The 16,311-nt window shown below is 40.3% G+C and overlaps 1 protein-coding gene across 3 annotated transcripts in view; it reads right to left on the minus strand.

Moving 5' to 3' along the window:
* Positions 1-16,311, minus strand: part of LDLRAD4 (low density lipoprotein receptor class A domain containing 4) — a 283,291-nt gene that overhangs the window by 169,508 nt on the left and 97,472 nt on the right. For all 3 annotated transcript variants that reach the window (XM_058831952.1, XM_058831950.1, XM_058831951.1), the window contains one exon: positions 12,224-12,683. In XM_058831952.1, coding sequence (XP_058687935.1) covers positions 12,224-12,263 — 40 coding nt within the window. In that variant the 5' untranslated portion in view covers positions 12,264-12,683. The remainder of the gene's footprint in view (positions 1-12,223; positions 12,684-16,311) is intronic.

The following is a 16,311-nucleotide window of genomic DNA, read 5'->3' on the forward strand; positions in this document are numbered from 1 at the left end:
GCATTTAAAGACCTGTGAAAAAGAAGTGACACTAATATGGACAGCTTTATTTGTATTCATCTCACTAAATTTAGTTCTCATAAATTTCAATAATCCTGCTGTCTAGCTGGCAATTCAATGACAGATTTTTTTAAGCCTTTAAGTAATACCCCATATACCTTGAGCAGTCTGATATCCCAGTACTCCATTCTTCCCAACACACAATTAATACTTGCAGATGAGAAGGGTTGTTTGTGTCACATATTTTATGGGCAGCTGTAATTCTTCTTCAGAGAAATTCTTTCCAGCTGGCATAAAGCAAGCCTGCAGTTTCCACAAGAAATCTTACCAGCTTACATTCTTTTCCTTATGGCAGCAGGTAAAAAGCACAAAGACACGACAGAGAAAATATAATAAAATAGTGCATTAGGTACATTAGTACTTTTGATTATAACCTCACCCTTCATATTGGGTTTAAATTCAGAGCTGTAGCTTTAGTCCTCACGTCTGCCAAGTTCCCGACTCACAGCAATACTGCATCTGTGTCTCAGTTGCCTATCTGTAAACACTGGACAGCAAAACCTTTTCTTTCTGCTTCTATCTTGTCTTTTTTAGATGCTGAGGTTTTAAAAGGAGCTGTCCTTCCCTGTTTTGGCCCAGCAGGGTCCTCATCGCAGCTGAAGGTTCTTTGGTGCAACACTGAACACTACAAGCAGGAGTCATGCCTGAGAGGACAGTATCTTGTTTATCTCAAAAAGTAGAATAACACGGTTTTAAAGCGGTGACATACTCAAAAGACTGTACAAAAGACACTAAGTCAATGCTATGGCACTTTCTTCATCCATACACTAGAGAAGCCAGTGAATAAAAACATCTTCAAGAATCATACTTGCTACCTTTCTTGCTTGGGCTTATCTCTATTTCTTTTATTACACAGAAAGTGTACAACAGTTTATACAAACAACAGTGGTTTGGGCACAAAGGTTATGATTGCTACAAGAAAAAAAAGAAGTATCTTCAGTTTACAGATGTCACCTACTTCTTGAGTAAAGAAGAGTGAGGCTTTTCTGAACTTACTCTTGCATTGTTGTGGCAGGTCATGTGTCTCTTCCAATTCTCGCTCTGAGCAACTGGGAGCAGATACTATCCTAAAAGTATTTCTTCTGAGATAAACAAATCAAGAATAATAAAGATCAGAAAGAGGAAAAATGGAGACTCATGCCCAAATTCCAATTTTTTCGTTTAAATCAAGGACTGACTGAGTGTACAGCCAGGCTGTGAATCCATCTTCAGCCAGTATAAATTACTGGTTTGTATAGTCTGAGCCTCCAGGATAAACAGACAATTCTTAAACAATTCATATGCAGGCCAGTCTTCCAGGCTTTTCTGAAGCCATTACCTTGTCCTGAGTCTACCTACCACCACCTCAGCATATGTACACCTACAACACAGGCATCCAGCACTGTCAGCACTCAGATGGCATTGAGCAAAGTTATTTTACCCATTAACAACAGAAATAAATTTATCCTCAGAGGCATGGCTTGAAGGTGCTGCTTAGATGCTGGTTGTAAAGTATGATTCTTCTTGGGTGCTTTCATCATGAAAACTCTTCATTTTTAACTCCTCAGAACTCAAACAAAGCTTCCTCTACTCTTGCCCTTAAATCAGAAGGGAGTGACTTTCTTGTGAAGAAAGTAAGAAAGCTAAGAACGCAACAGGATAGAAATTTTTAAGAAAAATAATCAAACCCCATAATATGTGAAAGGCATACTGCTCAGTCTGTTCTCCATTGCTAACAGATTGTTAATCCTGGCATGAGAGAGCATGGAGACAGACCTGTGGCTGTGAAGAACAAGGGCGAGTGTCCCAACTTGCCAGCCACATACCAATACATCTGCTTAAATCCCTGGGAAATTGGCCATAGTTTTCAAAGAAAGTTTAAGGATTCAGCAGGCCAAACTACTGGGTAAGTTTCACAGGCAAATGATAGTGGGGTGATCAAAATAAATTACAGTGGAAAGGATTCAACTACAATACAGAGGAATTTTGGTTTGATATCAAACTCCAAGTCCTTGGGCTCCACATACTGTCAAAGTCCTCCTGCTTGAAGCCCTCTTGGTTGAGAAATCAGCACAAGTACAGCGTTGGAAAAGATGGGTCTCAGAATGCAGCAGTGTTACTACAGCTATATTATAGTGTTGTGACATATTCTCACAGGGAAAAGAGTGTCTTTTGGTGTTTGTAAGAGCCTGGAAGGGCTTGAAGGCTACACCATATTAGCAAGTAATGATCTTACTAGAAACTGAACATTTTGGTTATTCACTGTTGCCGAGGGCTGAGCAGAAATTAAAAAGGGCGTGAATATCCCTCTAGAATGGTTTTGGAGCAGAGGTTGGGCAGCCTGCGGGAAGAAAACCTGGGAGAGGCCCAGCGTGGGGTGCACGCCTGGGTGGATCCATGTTGCTCCCTAATGAAGTGCTTCTGTTAAGAAAGCCAAGCCCCAGGATGAGAGATGTAGCCGGAACACAAGCGTTCATAGAAAAGCTCACAGGGAGGACTGTGCCCACCCATAAGACCCAAACCAGACAGCAACAAAAAAAGGCCTAGCAAGGAACTTAATACCCATGTCTCCTGGCCTCTTTTGCTAAAAAGCAAAAGGTTATAAATATCAGAGAAGTGAATATAGCATTTAATCTCTATACAGGGTATTACTTTCTCCTCAGTAAATTTTAGGCTTTTCCACCACATTTACCCTGTAATGTCAAATATTTTCACTTCTCTGTTTATCCAGACTGCAGTCTCTGATTTTTAAAGGCATTACTACAGCATAGAGGAAAGAAACATAACACTAATCTATACTATTTATTTTATGGTAAAAGAAAACTGAGAGAATATCAAGTCAAATGGGCCTGCTTGAGATTACAGTAAAACCAAACAGCAAAGCATTAGACCAAAACTTCACCTCACCTCAGGACAAGTGCATGGGAATATCCCACATCATTTTTACATGAATAAAATGGTGGTTTTTTTTTTTAACATTTATGTTTCCACTTAGCCACTGTACCTCTTCAGCTTCAACAGGGCACAGTCAAGTTCTTCAGTAGCTTTGCACTGATTTGGGGTTTAGGCTTCCTCTTTCAGCACTTTTAAGTCTGCAACAAAATGCATTTCTAGCCTGCCTCACACTGGCACTCCAAGACAAGGAGGCAGTCCTGCTCCCACTGCCAGAGACCACCAGAAGCAAAAGGTAAAAGGCCTTTTCAGCAGTAAAAATACACTCAGCCAGCCATGGACACAACTGGACTGCCTCTCTTCCCCTTGAAAAAAAGAAAAAACAAACCAAACACAGGAAAAAAAAAACCAAACAAACCAAACCAGCCCACCTAATTAATTAGAAGCAATTAGCAGAAAGCATACACTGCCAATTTAACAATCAATTTTCACCACTTTTTATTTTCTGCGTTTTATTTGAGGGGCGATGCATGCATTTTGCCCTTTCAAAAAGTCTGCTTTTTTATTATGATTGAACACTGAAACATAGCATATTTACAGCTAAATTTATTGTCATATTCAGTCTGGAATTGGCCATTTGGCTGACTAAGTTGTACCACATGAAGGCACCGTGACATGTACTATTAAGAAATGAGAAATGGCAGATGGGCATTTCCAAAGAACCATCAGCTTTGCAAATGGCAATGCTACAGCTGAATATCATCTACTAAAAATGGTTATCAAAGGTGAGGATCCAAGCTTAACATCCTCCCTGAACATGCTGGAGCATTTCCTCCCACTTTAGGAAGAAGTTTGCCATTTCCAGCAATACACTACTTCATTAAATAATTTTAATAACAGCATTGGCCAAGATATTTCTCTCAATTTGAACCTTCTTTTGCCCTGGTGTGCACAAACTACTGCTTTTCATTTGGCTCTGGATTGTCAGAACAAGCGGCCCATGCACATGTACCCAAAACTACACCTAGACTGAAAATTATAGGACTTCTAAAACGGAATTTAAATTAAATCAAATAGGAACAAAAATTAAATTTTTTTTTTAAATATTTCCATATCAGAGTAAGTAGAATGTTGCTTGATATGAATGGTTTTATATGATGCAGTAGTCTGCTATTTCAGGTCTGTAGAGAATCCTTTTCCAAGTCCAGTGACCCTCAGGTTGCTTCACAGGGCACCACACCACTACACTTCCTCTGGAGTCTCGCTGGCTTCTTTTCTGCCTTTTTCTGACTGCCATTCATTGAGCTCCAGGTGGCTTCACATGGCAAGGCCACCATCTGGTAGTGATTGCCACCAAATTGTCCCTCTTAGCAAGTGAAAAAGGATGTAGTACTTCACTGAAACAAACAAACAAACAGGGAAGATCTTGTACCCCAGTTAAATATAAATTTGAAAGGAGAAGCATTTAAAATGTGAAATCCTTGGCCCCTCTGTTTCCATAAGGACTGCCACAGTTCAAGAAGCAAAGGCAGTACCTGGCCAGCTGGAGATTAAACAGTTCTCCAACCAGACATTTTGAGGAGAACTACCTATTTTCTTGAGGTGAAAGGAAACAAGGAAGAAAACACCGTATTTCACCTACATAAAGTTTGGGATTAAAACTTAAAAGCCAGCCTTCTAGGCTTGAAGAAAAACCTAAAGAAGAAAGCATTCTTGTTCTAATCACTGATCACAAGGACAACGGAAGAACTAGGTTGTGACCAAAAGCTATCACTCACAGCTGGCAACAGCGCTCTCAAATTCATTTTCACAGTTTCACACTCTTCTATTAAAGTTTTTAACCCTGAAGAGGAGACTTCCAAACAATGTGGTACTGTATTTAAAACAGTACTGCTGGATGCTACTGAATGTAATATATTTAGATGGCAAACTCTTATGGTTTATATCTATGGTTATATCTTCTTTCATGTACTTTTGCTGAGAATACTGTCTGTACTCCAAAAATTGCTTACCCTAAATAAAATATCCAAGAAATACAATGGAATATGATCTGTTACTATCCGTGTGCTGAGTAAGGGGCATTGCAAAAAAGCAATCTCTTTCAAGAACTAAGACACAGTCAGGGTTGTCTGTGAGTGACACAGTAACCTTGAAAATTCATAAAATAAGAATGCAATTGTTAAGAAAATTGCAGACATTTTAGAAAGGCCAGACCAGTTTCATGAAGCAGAGGAAAACAAAACTGGAACAGAGGGGGAGTGAGAATTCTCTGCTACATATTCAAGCTGAATTTTTAAATGAAATGTTTATCTGTACTTGAAAATCATGCAAATAATGACAGCAGCAATGTGGGAGATCTGTATTAATGTATAAATTAATTTTCAACTGTTTTCAATATTAATTAAACTATATACTTAATAGAAGACATTTAAAACCTGTTTTTCTATTTTACATCGAGCCTCAATTATAATTCTGAGGAAGAAGGCTACCTTCAGCAGCAGATATACCAGTTACATATCAGTTTTGCTCACAATAAAGAAAATCACCTCAGGGGGTTGTTGATTTGGCTCTGCCCTATTTTTGGTTATTCTTTAAAATTACCTTTTAAATATGCTTACTATCTAAGAGTAGCAAAAGTGTTTCTTAAAATACTTGCATACTGTGAAACGGAAGAATGGATTCAGCATTTCTGTAACATTGAAATATTTCTATACAAGTTACACAGACATAGAAACATGTCACACCCCCAAAAATAAGATGTCTAAAGAAGGCCAAGATATAAGGAAAGCAACGGAGTAATACTCCAGCAAAAGGAGAGTTAATACTTTAAACACCCACAACTCCTAATCTATTTTTTATCAATTATTCCAAGAGCTCAACAGAATCTACTTAAACACTGAGATGATAGAGTAGTACAGGTGGGTTACTAAGTTTAAAAATGTACATTTATTATGCAGGGAACCAACAATAAGAGCATCGTTTTTACAGAAAAGTAAGGCTGGAAGTGCTCTCATGAAGTCCATTCCCCTGCCCCAGGGCAAAATCAACTATACATAAACCATTCCTGACAGATATTTGTCTAACTTGTTCTTAAAAACCTTCAGTGACAGAGACTTTGCAACCTCCCCTAGGCAATCGGCTGCCGTCCTTAACTATCCTTACCATTAGAAAGATTTTCCTAATGTCTAACCTCAATCTCTCCACTGCAGTAAGCTTGACTGTTACTTTGTGCTCTATCCCCAGCAGAACTGGAAAACAGTTTCTACTACTTTACTCTTTACATGAAATTTCCATATATTTTAAAATGGTTATCACATCTTCCCTCACTCTCCCATTCCCTAAATGCATAATGGCCAACTAGGTCATATGCAACCCGCTGGAGCAATTTATCTGGTCTCCCATGTAGTTCCTCCAAGGAGCCTCCCTGTTCTGGCACTGCCACCAGAGACATCTCCACCCAAAATGCAGGCAGTTAAGCAAAACAAGATGCAGGGAGAGAAGCCAAACTGGATGGCAGCCTCTCAGACTGGCTTCCTGCAAAGAAAGGTCCTTCTACCCCAGAGAAGGGTAGACGAAGAGAGGAAGGGCTGAGTCTAGAAAAGAGGGAGAGAGGCTGGCTCTCGCACAACCTGGGATTAGGTTGCAGTTACTTGTCTGGAAGTGGGAAAGGTCTGGAAACAAAGGTAAAGGAAAGCAGTGAAAAGCAGGAAGACTGCTAGGAGGGTAGGGAATTTTGGAAGAGAAGCGAAATCAAATGTACAAATGGGGAGGGATGGAGCCTCAATGCAGAGAGAGGGGATGTGGACACTGATGGAAGAAGAGGCAAATAGAGGTCTGGACAGCATGAAACACAGGACAAAAAGTGCAGCAGAAATCCTGTGTGCCAGGCAATACAGCACAGAGGTGGGGACACTGGAGAAGCTCCACCAAGTTGTGTTTCTATGAGCATGAGGATCTCCTAACAGATTAACTCTGTTTCTCTGCTAAAGCAGGGCCTGTGGGAGTACCAGCCAAGCTGGAGAGCTGCTCCTCGGGAGTAACCTGGTCTCTCTGGATACGGCCCAAGGTCAAGCTTCCATGCCAATGACTTTCAGACATAAGGCTGTGAGGGATTATGGAAAGATTTGAGGGTGCCATCACTTTCACAGGGAAAGGTGTGAGGGAGAAGATATGCAGCTATGACAGAATGGGATCAGGAGATGACAGGAAAAGTCAGTGCTAGACTGAAGGGCAGGGGCCCACTGCACCTCTTACTATTTATTCTGGTCTAGAAGAGACCAGAATAAAGTTGCTCTAGTAAGAGCAACCTCTTACTATTTATTCTGGTTTCCACAGTGCCAGAACTAATAATCCCTCCAGTAGTGCTGAGGGTCACAGGGCAGAAACGCCTCTGAGTCAGCCCAGGTCTGACAGAGCTTGTGGTGAGATGGAATTAATAAAATCCTGATGAACCTAAGCTGACCTTGCAAGGTCAGGAGGCTTCATACACTGATTCCTAATCCATCCTACAGTGTTCCCATTATCCTTTGATCATCCTGGATGTCCCTGTGCCACACACTCCCCAGTGATGGAGAGCAGACTTCAGAATCACACTGTTCTCCTAAACGAGCACTCAAAACACACACTAGTGAAGAAAGTGGCTGATGTCAGAAACAGACCTTGGCTGTCCAGAATCCCCACCACTGTTATCTCAGCACTGGCATGGCACTAAGAATGGCCAATGTAGAAAGTTTACAAGAAGGCTTTGTGCACAAGCGAGAAGGTCCTCCTGACCATCACACCAAAGCACTGCTGTGTCACAGCCACATCTTGTCATGCAGCTCAGTGTATCAGACATGCCCTGACACAAATCTGCACTGCTTCTGGGAACCTAGGAAAAAAATCTTCAGAAAGTTTGAGAGTTATCACTCTAGTCTGAAAAATACCCTTTTTTTCAGTCCCCAAGGGTCACATTGTGTAGACCTCTGGCCATCTATTCTGCTCTTCTCTGGATGCTTCCAACAGGCCCACAGAGCACTGCTGAGAGCAGAAATAGTACACCAACCACACAAATGCCAAGTAGAGTGGAAAAATTATTTTGCAGGCAGACTCCTGTCCATATATTCTCGCATCATGTTCATGGCATGGTATTATTGATTCATAGCCATTTCCTGAACTCTTGCAACTGTCCATCTGCTTTCTGCAGACCTGATGTCTCACCACTTATTCTACATTTTGATTTGCACAGCTGATTATTCCTGCCGAACTACAATTTAGAACTTGTCCTTGATGAACTGCATCATATTTATTTCAGATGAGTTCTCCAATATATCACATTAATTTTGAATTCTAATCCTGTGCTCAGAGGGTTTACATCCTCCCCCTGGTTGGTGTCATCTGGAAATTTTGCATGCAGATTCTATCAACTAAATCATTAATTAAAATATTGAATATTTTCTGGCAATCCAGGGCAGAATCCCACTTGACAGATCCTTCTGGTTTGACTGTGAATCACTAGTAATTGTTCTGAGAAGAGTTTTTCAGCCAACTGTGTACCTACCTTGTAGCCCATTGTGTCACTTTGTTTATGAGAAGCTGAAAAGACTTCTAAAAATCCAAATATATTATTTCTCTACTTACAGGAAAATGAGGCTCCACTGACAAGGTACTTTCTGGGGGTAAAAAAAAATCCCTGCAAATTCATTTATCATATTATTATCTACAGGCTAATTATTAAAAAATTCAGTTGACTGTTTGATTCAAACTTTTTTCCCCCAAGAATATAAGATAAACTAGCTACTCCAAAGGGGACAGGGAAGAACACAGAAATATGTAGGTGTATTTGCTCTTTCATAGATTTTGTGAAGCTAAACTGTCCTCCAAATGTTCTCCAGTGTAGCCACTAATTGTTCAGAGACTGCTTCAGCTATTTCACCCAATGTTGAAGAGATAATTTAATAAACTCCATCTTATTCTAAAACACCCATTATCCTATCGCATTAGCTTATAATCTGTTCTTTTCCTGCTCTAGCTGGAATTCTTAACTTTCTCAAGGTCACAGTTCTTTTCCTGCCACTTGACTACAGATAACCATTTTAGACAAAGAATGATACAAAAAATTACATTAACTATTCAATCATCTCCGCACCATCAGATCATGGGCTTTTTAACTGACATTTTGTAATTCCCTGTCAACTAGTAGCCCAGAAACTCTGTCTTCCTCTTATTACTACAGAGAATGTAGTATGTTTCTCTATTACCATGCCCTTTATTAGTTGTACCTTGTTCTGTGAACTGGCCTACCTGATTTGACCATCACATTTTTCTCATCTTCTTTTACACTCATCTCCAGTAATAGATCGAGTTTCCACCTTCTGTATGAGTCCTCAATTATCAGATCATACAATTTTGTCTCTTCTTGCCCTTTTTACTGGAATGCCTTTCATTTGGGGTTTTTATACCCTTTATTATGACTGGGAAAGAAAAAGTTATTTCCTTTGAAAATTGCCAGAATTTCTCAGATTTGTATCCCAAGAAATGTTACCTATCAGTTTTATGAGCTCAGCGCAATCTACTTTCTTGCATACTATTGTTTTTATTCTCAAATTCTCTCTTCTCACCTTCTGAAGAATGACAGGCTCACTCTTTCCTGATTGCTCAAATTGCATTTTACCATCATAGGCTCAACCATCACTTTCCTAATCAAGCCTAGGAGCACTTCCCCTCTACTGCTCTTTCTACACTCTATGATCCTGAACCTATTATACTCATGTGATCTACTGAACACAGTATTTAGCCTGAAAAGTGAAAATATTCTAAACGTTTGCTAATGTTTGGTAATACATGATAAAATGACTGGGTGAGCCCATCTCTTGGGACAAGAGCCATCTGCAAAAAAGGGAATCTTAGGCATCAGTGCCAGTACAATGAGCATACAGACAGGACCAAAATATCTTCTAGCCATACCTGTAAACCTTCCCAGGTCACAGCAATTAGCAAAGTGGAAAAGAGATTTAGGAAATACTCCAACCGTGGCTACACAGAGGCACTGTCCTCTCAGGCTTCTTTTGCCAGCACCCTGGTCAGCTGTAAGTTGAAATGATTACTCCAGTAGTTGCAATAGCTGCAATCACTTAGCATGTCTAGATTCAGTGTTGACACCACAGAGGCTTCAGATATCAAAGCTTTTTTGTACAAATTAACTCCCTTCTCATGTGGCCATGCCCCCTCTGCTGCTCGTAGATATTGTTCTCTCCTACAGCTACATTGGCTCTCCAACAAAACAAAAGGAGCACTACAGCAAGGATCAGAGGAGCGGCCATATGCACCTGCCATTACATTTTTATTGCAACTCTTAAATTAGCCTAACACAGTCCAGTGGATTTCTCTGAGAAATACGTACCTACCTGCTGTTTATTATTGCTGAGTACATCATATAAATCTAACAAGAAAAAAGAAAGATCTCCAAAAAGCAAATACAGATATCAGTTGATACAAGTTGGAAGTTTTCTCCTCATACAAAGAAAATATAATTCAACCTGTTTCTTTAACAAGTCTCCTGAACGTATGGTGCATGTTAATGTTTAATAATTCTTTAGTACAGCTGCCAAGTTTTGAATATGTTTATTAACATCTTTACTTAAGGGCAATTCCAAATGAATATAAGATTTTTTTACAGGAGACCAAGCAACCTTCATGCCATTAAGTAAGTCTCCAGAATAAGTCTGAATCTGCTGGGCTGCCATCACAGTCTGACTGCTGTCCTGGGGTTCCAGGGACCTCTGTTTCATCTCTCTGAATTTTATGCAGCTCTGCTTGCCAGGTCTTTTACATCCAGGAACAGTCATGAGGTTACCAGCTTTCCAACACAGCCCTGCCCAAGCACCCTGGTCACAGTGCCAACTTCTGGGAGCTAGGGGATAGCAAGAGTGGCAGAAAAGTGCAAAACTGGATACAAAATAATACAGCAATGCAAGGGTGTTAAAAGTAATAGGGTTTCTAGCAAAGGAGAGAGCCAGGTTAAGGAAGCGAGCAGATATCCTCTCAGTTGGGAATTTTGGTGGAAAGCAGAAGAGTGACAAAAACTCCTAGGAAAGAGCTGAGGACTGGCAGAGAACAGCAAGGACAAACAGGACAAGAAGAGCAGTGGGGAGTTTTAGGAGTGTGCTACTGGCTAGACAGAGGCAGGAGAGCCCTGTGGTTGTCCCAGACTTCACATCTCTCCTCAGCACTGGAGCACATGTGGAGGAGAGCTTCCTGTTTCCTCTTGTCCAGGACACATCTCACCGACACACACAGAAGCCAGGCTGTAAATCAAAGCAAGGCAGCAGAGGCAGTTCAGAGCTGCTCCACCACTCCAAACTGCTGTGCTGGTGCAGCTGGACACAGAATCACACCCTGCTGCAGCCAGAATTCCTTCTAAAGGCAAATATTTTATATTAGAAAAATAAATGTCTTGCACATCACTAGTTTACCCTGTGGTACTAATCCATTATCTAGACCTACTAAAACAAGAGCAATATCTAGCTGATTTTCTATGCTTTTTTTTTGCTGCATCTCAGCTGGCTGGCAGACATGGAAACAAAGCAGCAGGATCTGCTCATCCTCTTTTCCTCCTCCCGCCTCGCAAATCTGAAACCATCCCATACAGGGAAAGCACTATATGAACTCCAGCAGACTTTACACTAGAGGGAGCTTTTCTCAGAAAGTCACACCACCGTGGCATCCTTTTTCTCAGTACATTAATTTCACTCCATCTACAGAGAAATACACCAGACTGAGGTGAAACAGTTACCATTTAAACTCTCCAGTTTAGCCAGTTCAAGCATTGCAGCAGGTCAGTGATGTGGAGGGGGGAGTACAAAGAGAGGGCACCTGGCAAGTTCTGCCCAGAGATGCGCTCTAACAGGTAAGATAAGGCTCAACACTTGACATGTTGCTGAGAAGCCTCCTGACATGAACCATATCCATCCTGCAGCCTCACCAAACTCCTGTGTTGAGCACAAGAGCAACTTTACAGACTACATTTTATACTGACCCAAGAGACCACTCATGGTTAAGTTGTTAATGAGTATTTTAACAAGGAAAGCTGAGATAAACCTTCCCCAAGGCTCGTGGCCATCCATTTCTGAAGGCTGAAACATGGATAACTGTGTTCCTCACTGCTAATGCAAGTTATTCAAGGGAATTGTTTTAAAATACTATTTCAACTGAAAGTACTGCAAGATGCTAACGACAGTCAGGACCTACTCATTTTCTAAACTCCAGTAAACTGTCCCAAGAATATGAGCAGAACTAGAACAGAAATCCTTACCTGTGAAAGCATTTGTGGCCTGAAAACCAGCTTCCTGCATACTGCTCTTCCAGAGAAGCTTGAGATTCCCGTCTCAACCTGTCCTTACTGGAGACAACTGCTGAGCTTGCTGCTGTCAAGTCACTTCCATCTTAGCTCATCAGAGTCCATTTCTCTTTCCATTCCTGTATTTGGCACCATCCAGTTCCCACCTGTTCCCAAGTCTTTCGATGTGTAAGCAGAAGGGATCTGCACTGAACCTAGGCAGAAGTGTTGGACAGTCCCGTCAACCAGCCAGCCAGAGGATCTGTGCCATGATGAATGTGAAAATGAAGCAAATTGCCTGTCCCAGACTTCCCTTCCCTTTTACAATTAAGTTCTAATCCTGTGTTCATCCAGCACCATTTTTTTCAGGTCTCGGCCAGTGGTGATGCTCAATTGTCTCTCCTCTCTTGTGTTCCTCTCCCCTCAGGCACGCTCACTGAGAAATTAAAAAAGAAGAGATTATGTTTCCTGATGACCTGTAGCAACACTAAAATTAACAGACTCCAGGGAACAAAAACCCAAAATACATTATCAGGGATTGATTGTACACATTAAAGGAGATCTTCAGAAGGCAAATCTTGCGATTTTGCTGAGATGCAAAGTGTGACCACACAGCTCTTTGAAGTGCAAAGAGGAACAGTGCTGAGGGTGTCATATGCATCTCTGAGAACATGATATGATTTACATTTCAAAAGCCATATTTAGCAGAGATGGGGGCAGCAATACAATAACAAAATTGCAGTTAAAAGAGAAAAGGAAAAATACTCAAGGCTCTCAAGTCTGGTCTATTCAAAACCACAGTGAAATTATTAGCATTTCATATAGCTGCTTCCCTCCTTTTCTGGAGCAGGAAAAGAGCAAGCTGTGTGCCAACATTATATATGCCATTCTTACAGTCTTCTGTGGTTAAAAACCTGTGCATTTCTTCCTGTTGATTACCAAACTTTATATGTCTTGCTGTTGATTATCTTTTACAAGTCTCAATTGTAACACAGATTATGCAATTCAGATACCTTCAGACATTCTGAGAGGTTAAGAACACCCACAGGCTACACAGCAGAAAGATGGTTACATTTTTCTTGATACTGCTACTTCTATACAGCATGGATATTTGCATCTCACTGAAAACTACAGTTTGTTCCATGTCCAGCTTTTAAAAACTAGAATACAATTACTTTAATGGGGTGAAGGCGAACAGCAGACAGGCACGTGTTTAAGGAGAAGATTATTTTAGAAAACAAGGAAGAAAGAAAAGAGGACTTAGAGGAGAACTCACTCATTCCCCAGCCATCCTGTTCCTCATGCAATGATGCTTGGCTCACTATCTCCCAGCTCAGTGGCACAGGCAGGTTGAAAATATGTCTGTGATGATCTTATGACTTACTAATGGATTTTAGGTGATGAGTCTAGCCAGGGTTTGCAGTACTAGATTGGACCCAAGGTTCAATGGGGCTGGAGCAGCCCATGTCAAAGTATGGGCAATCCCAGCAGCTGCTGCTTTGCAGAACAGTGCAAGAGCCAGCTAAGAGAGCAGATGGAAATAACACACTGCTCTCTCCCCAGCCCCACTTCACCCTTCACCCTGACCTGCATGGTTTAGAGATGAGCTCATATCTGAAGCACAAGTCTGAATACCCCAGGAGTGCAAAACTGCAAAGATTTTCATGCCCCTTCAGGTACAGTCAGCCAGGCCTTGAGGGCTTCATTTGGGACCCACGTTGGGTGAGGGACAAAAAGGATCTCTGCTCAAGTGTGCCACTGAAACCAAGTGAGCCTGACACCTGATGAATGTCATCTTCCTTGCAACACAGTGAATGAAAGCTAGCTGCTAGCAAAGATGAATCTTAATGGTATTGCTTTTTTCCCCTGATTTTGTTATGCCTCTATTACTGAAGAACACATGTTTTTGTCTCAACACACAGCACAGGAATGACTGATTAGTTACTTGTATTCAAATCTAGTCATTTGCATTCAGATCAAATAAGGTTACAGAACAAATTTAAAATGTTTTCCCCATTTCTTACCCAAACATCTCAACCTAATAGAGAAGAAAGTGGAAATTAAAAGGGAGAAAGAAAAAAAAAATTATGTGTAGTATCTTTTATCAGAAAACACTGCATAAAAAAATTTAGAATAGTGTTTAAAAAGCCATTATTCCTGAATATTATATAGGTCCTTGAGATACTTTTTCAACCCTTTGAAGTGTTCTATGCAACTAATAACAATTTCATATGAGGCTATTTTATTCTAAAATATATACAGCTAAGCAAGTATAATATACATACACAGCAGCATACAGTTCTTTTGGGTCTTAACATTGTGCTAATTATTCTATAATGACTATAGGTGGATGCTGCACTTATTTCCCAATATTTTTCTCTAGAGGCCTGAGTTTCCTCTGTATTTATAAGAGGAGGTCCACATTTGCATTTACATTTTCAGTCTTATAACTTTTGATTTTGGTTTATAAATCCAAAATTTTGATGCTTCTATTTTCGACATTTTCATTTCACATCTTAGAGATGCTCAAGAGATGTGCAGTAATATGTTAGCATCCAGGGAAATTCTCCTATTTTTATTTCTATATATTACATATAACAAACTCCTAATTCTTAAAAGAATGAAGTATTTTCACTTTACTGAAAATTAATATTTTATTAAAAGAATAATTATTCTCCACATCTTCAACAGTTCTGCTGAACTAGTTAAGAACCCAGTAGTGCTGAAGAAATGCGACAACACAGGCACTTTCAGTAACCACTGCTTCTTCAGATAGAAAGATGTCATTTTAACAACATTACAAGACACTGAAACATTCAGAGAGTTAATTCAGACCTTAATATTTAAAGGGTAGTGCACTGCATCAGGTTAAAGTTCTTCCTTAAGGACTCATACAAAAGTAGATGCTGGTATCTCTTGATTACCCTAAGTGAGCGTTTTCTGTCACTGCAAAAATGCTCTTCTCCTGTGCCAGATAATCGACTCAGAGGTGGCTGGCAGGAGGGAAGGAACTGGAGCAGGCTCTTGGGGCAAGCCTGTGCAGTGCTCAGCACTTACTGGGCCTTGTCGCAATTCAAACCCAAGTTCAGTACTTATAAAATGCTTCTCCCTTACAGCTGCCTAGGCTATTTGATGACCCTTTTCATTAGCAGACTTTAATCAGTCACATTTGTATGATTTCAGGTTTCTCAGATTATAAATGCATCCAGGTGAAGATGATAAAGCAGCCCAAATAATATCACAGCAAATAAGGAACACTGAAAATTCCACTTAAAACAGCATGTAGAGCTATAATCTTTCTATTGTATTTCACATTATCCAGAAATTTTCCACTAAAGCTGAGCTTATGTTTAAAGGGAGAAGGTTTGTGTTTGTTTCCCAACACACTGGCATGTTTGCATGCATGGAAAGGGTCAGGACCTCTGCTGACACACTGCAGTATGGCTCAGCCAATTCCAGTAAAGCCATGTGTTTATCCTTTTGTACCAGCATGGTGCAGAAATGCTGAACCAACCTGCTTAAGGGCCCAAAAAGTGAAAATACATATCAAAACAAAGAGAGAATAAGCAATACTGATAGAATTATAAAAGGGTGTGATCTTTGATGTAATTTTTTTCACAGCCTGCAGAGATCCCAGTGGGAACTGATTAGATGGCAAGAGAAAATATGGACTAGAAAGACTAAAGATTTTCTCTTTGCTCCATCTGTTGCCTCCTTTCCAATAGCAACAAGAACTCCACTTCCACTACTGCTTTCATTCATCCAGTGCAGTGTTATGAGTCTCAGAAGCAAACCACAGCAAGCCATTGTGCAGTATAAATATGTAGCTGTGCTATAAGGATTTTTGGCTGCTATGCACTTACACAATGGAGTATCTAGAAGAAAAAACAAATCCATTTGTTTTCATCCTCTTCACTTTTTTCAGATTTGGTCCTGAGAAAGACACCACCATCTGAACCTCAGATGAATTGCAAACAGAAAGTATTTTAACTATTTAACACCTTATGTGACTTACACGTTCTCACGATATGTTTAGCTAGTAAACCTGTTATTTCCTTTTCTAA

The sequence above is a fragment of the Poecile atricapillus genome, chromosome 2 (genome assembly GCF_030490865.1).
Source record: "Poecile atricapillus isolate bPoeAtr1 chromosome 2, bPoeAtr1.hap1, whole genome shotgun sequence".
Taxonomy (NCBI): Eukaryota; Metazoa; Chordata; class Aves; order Passeriformes; family Paridae; genus Poecile; species Poecile atricapillus.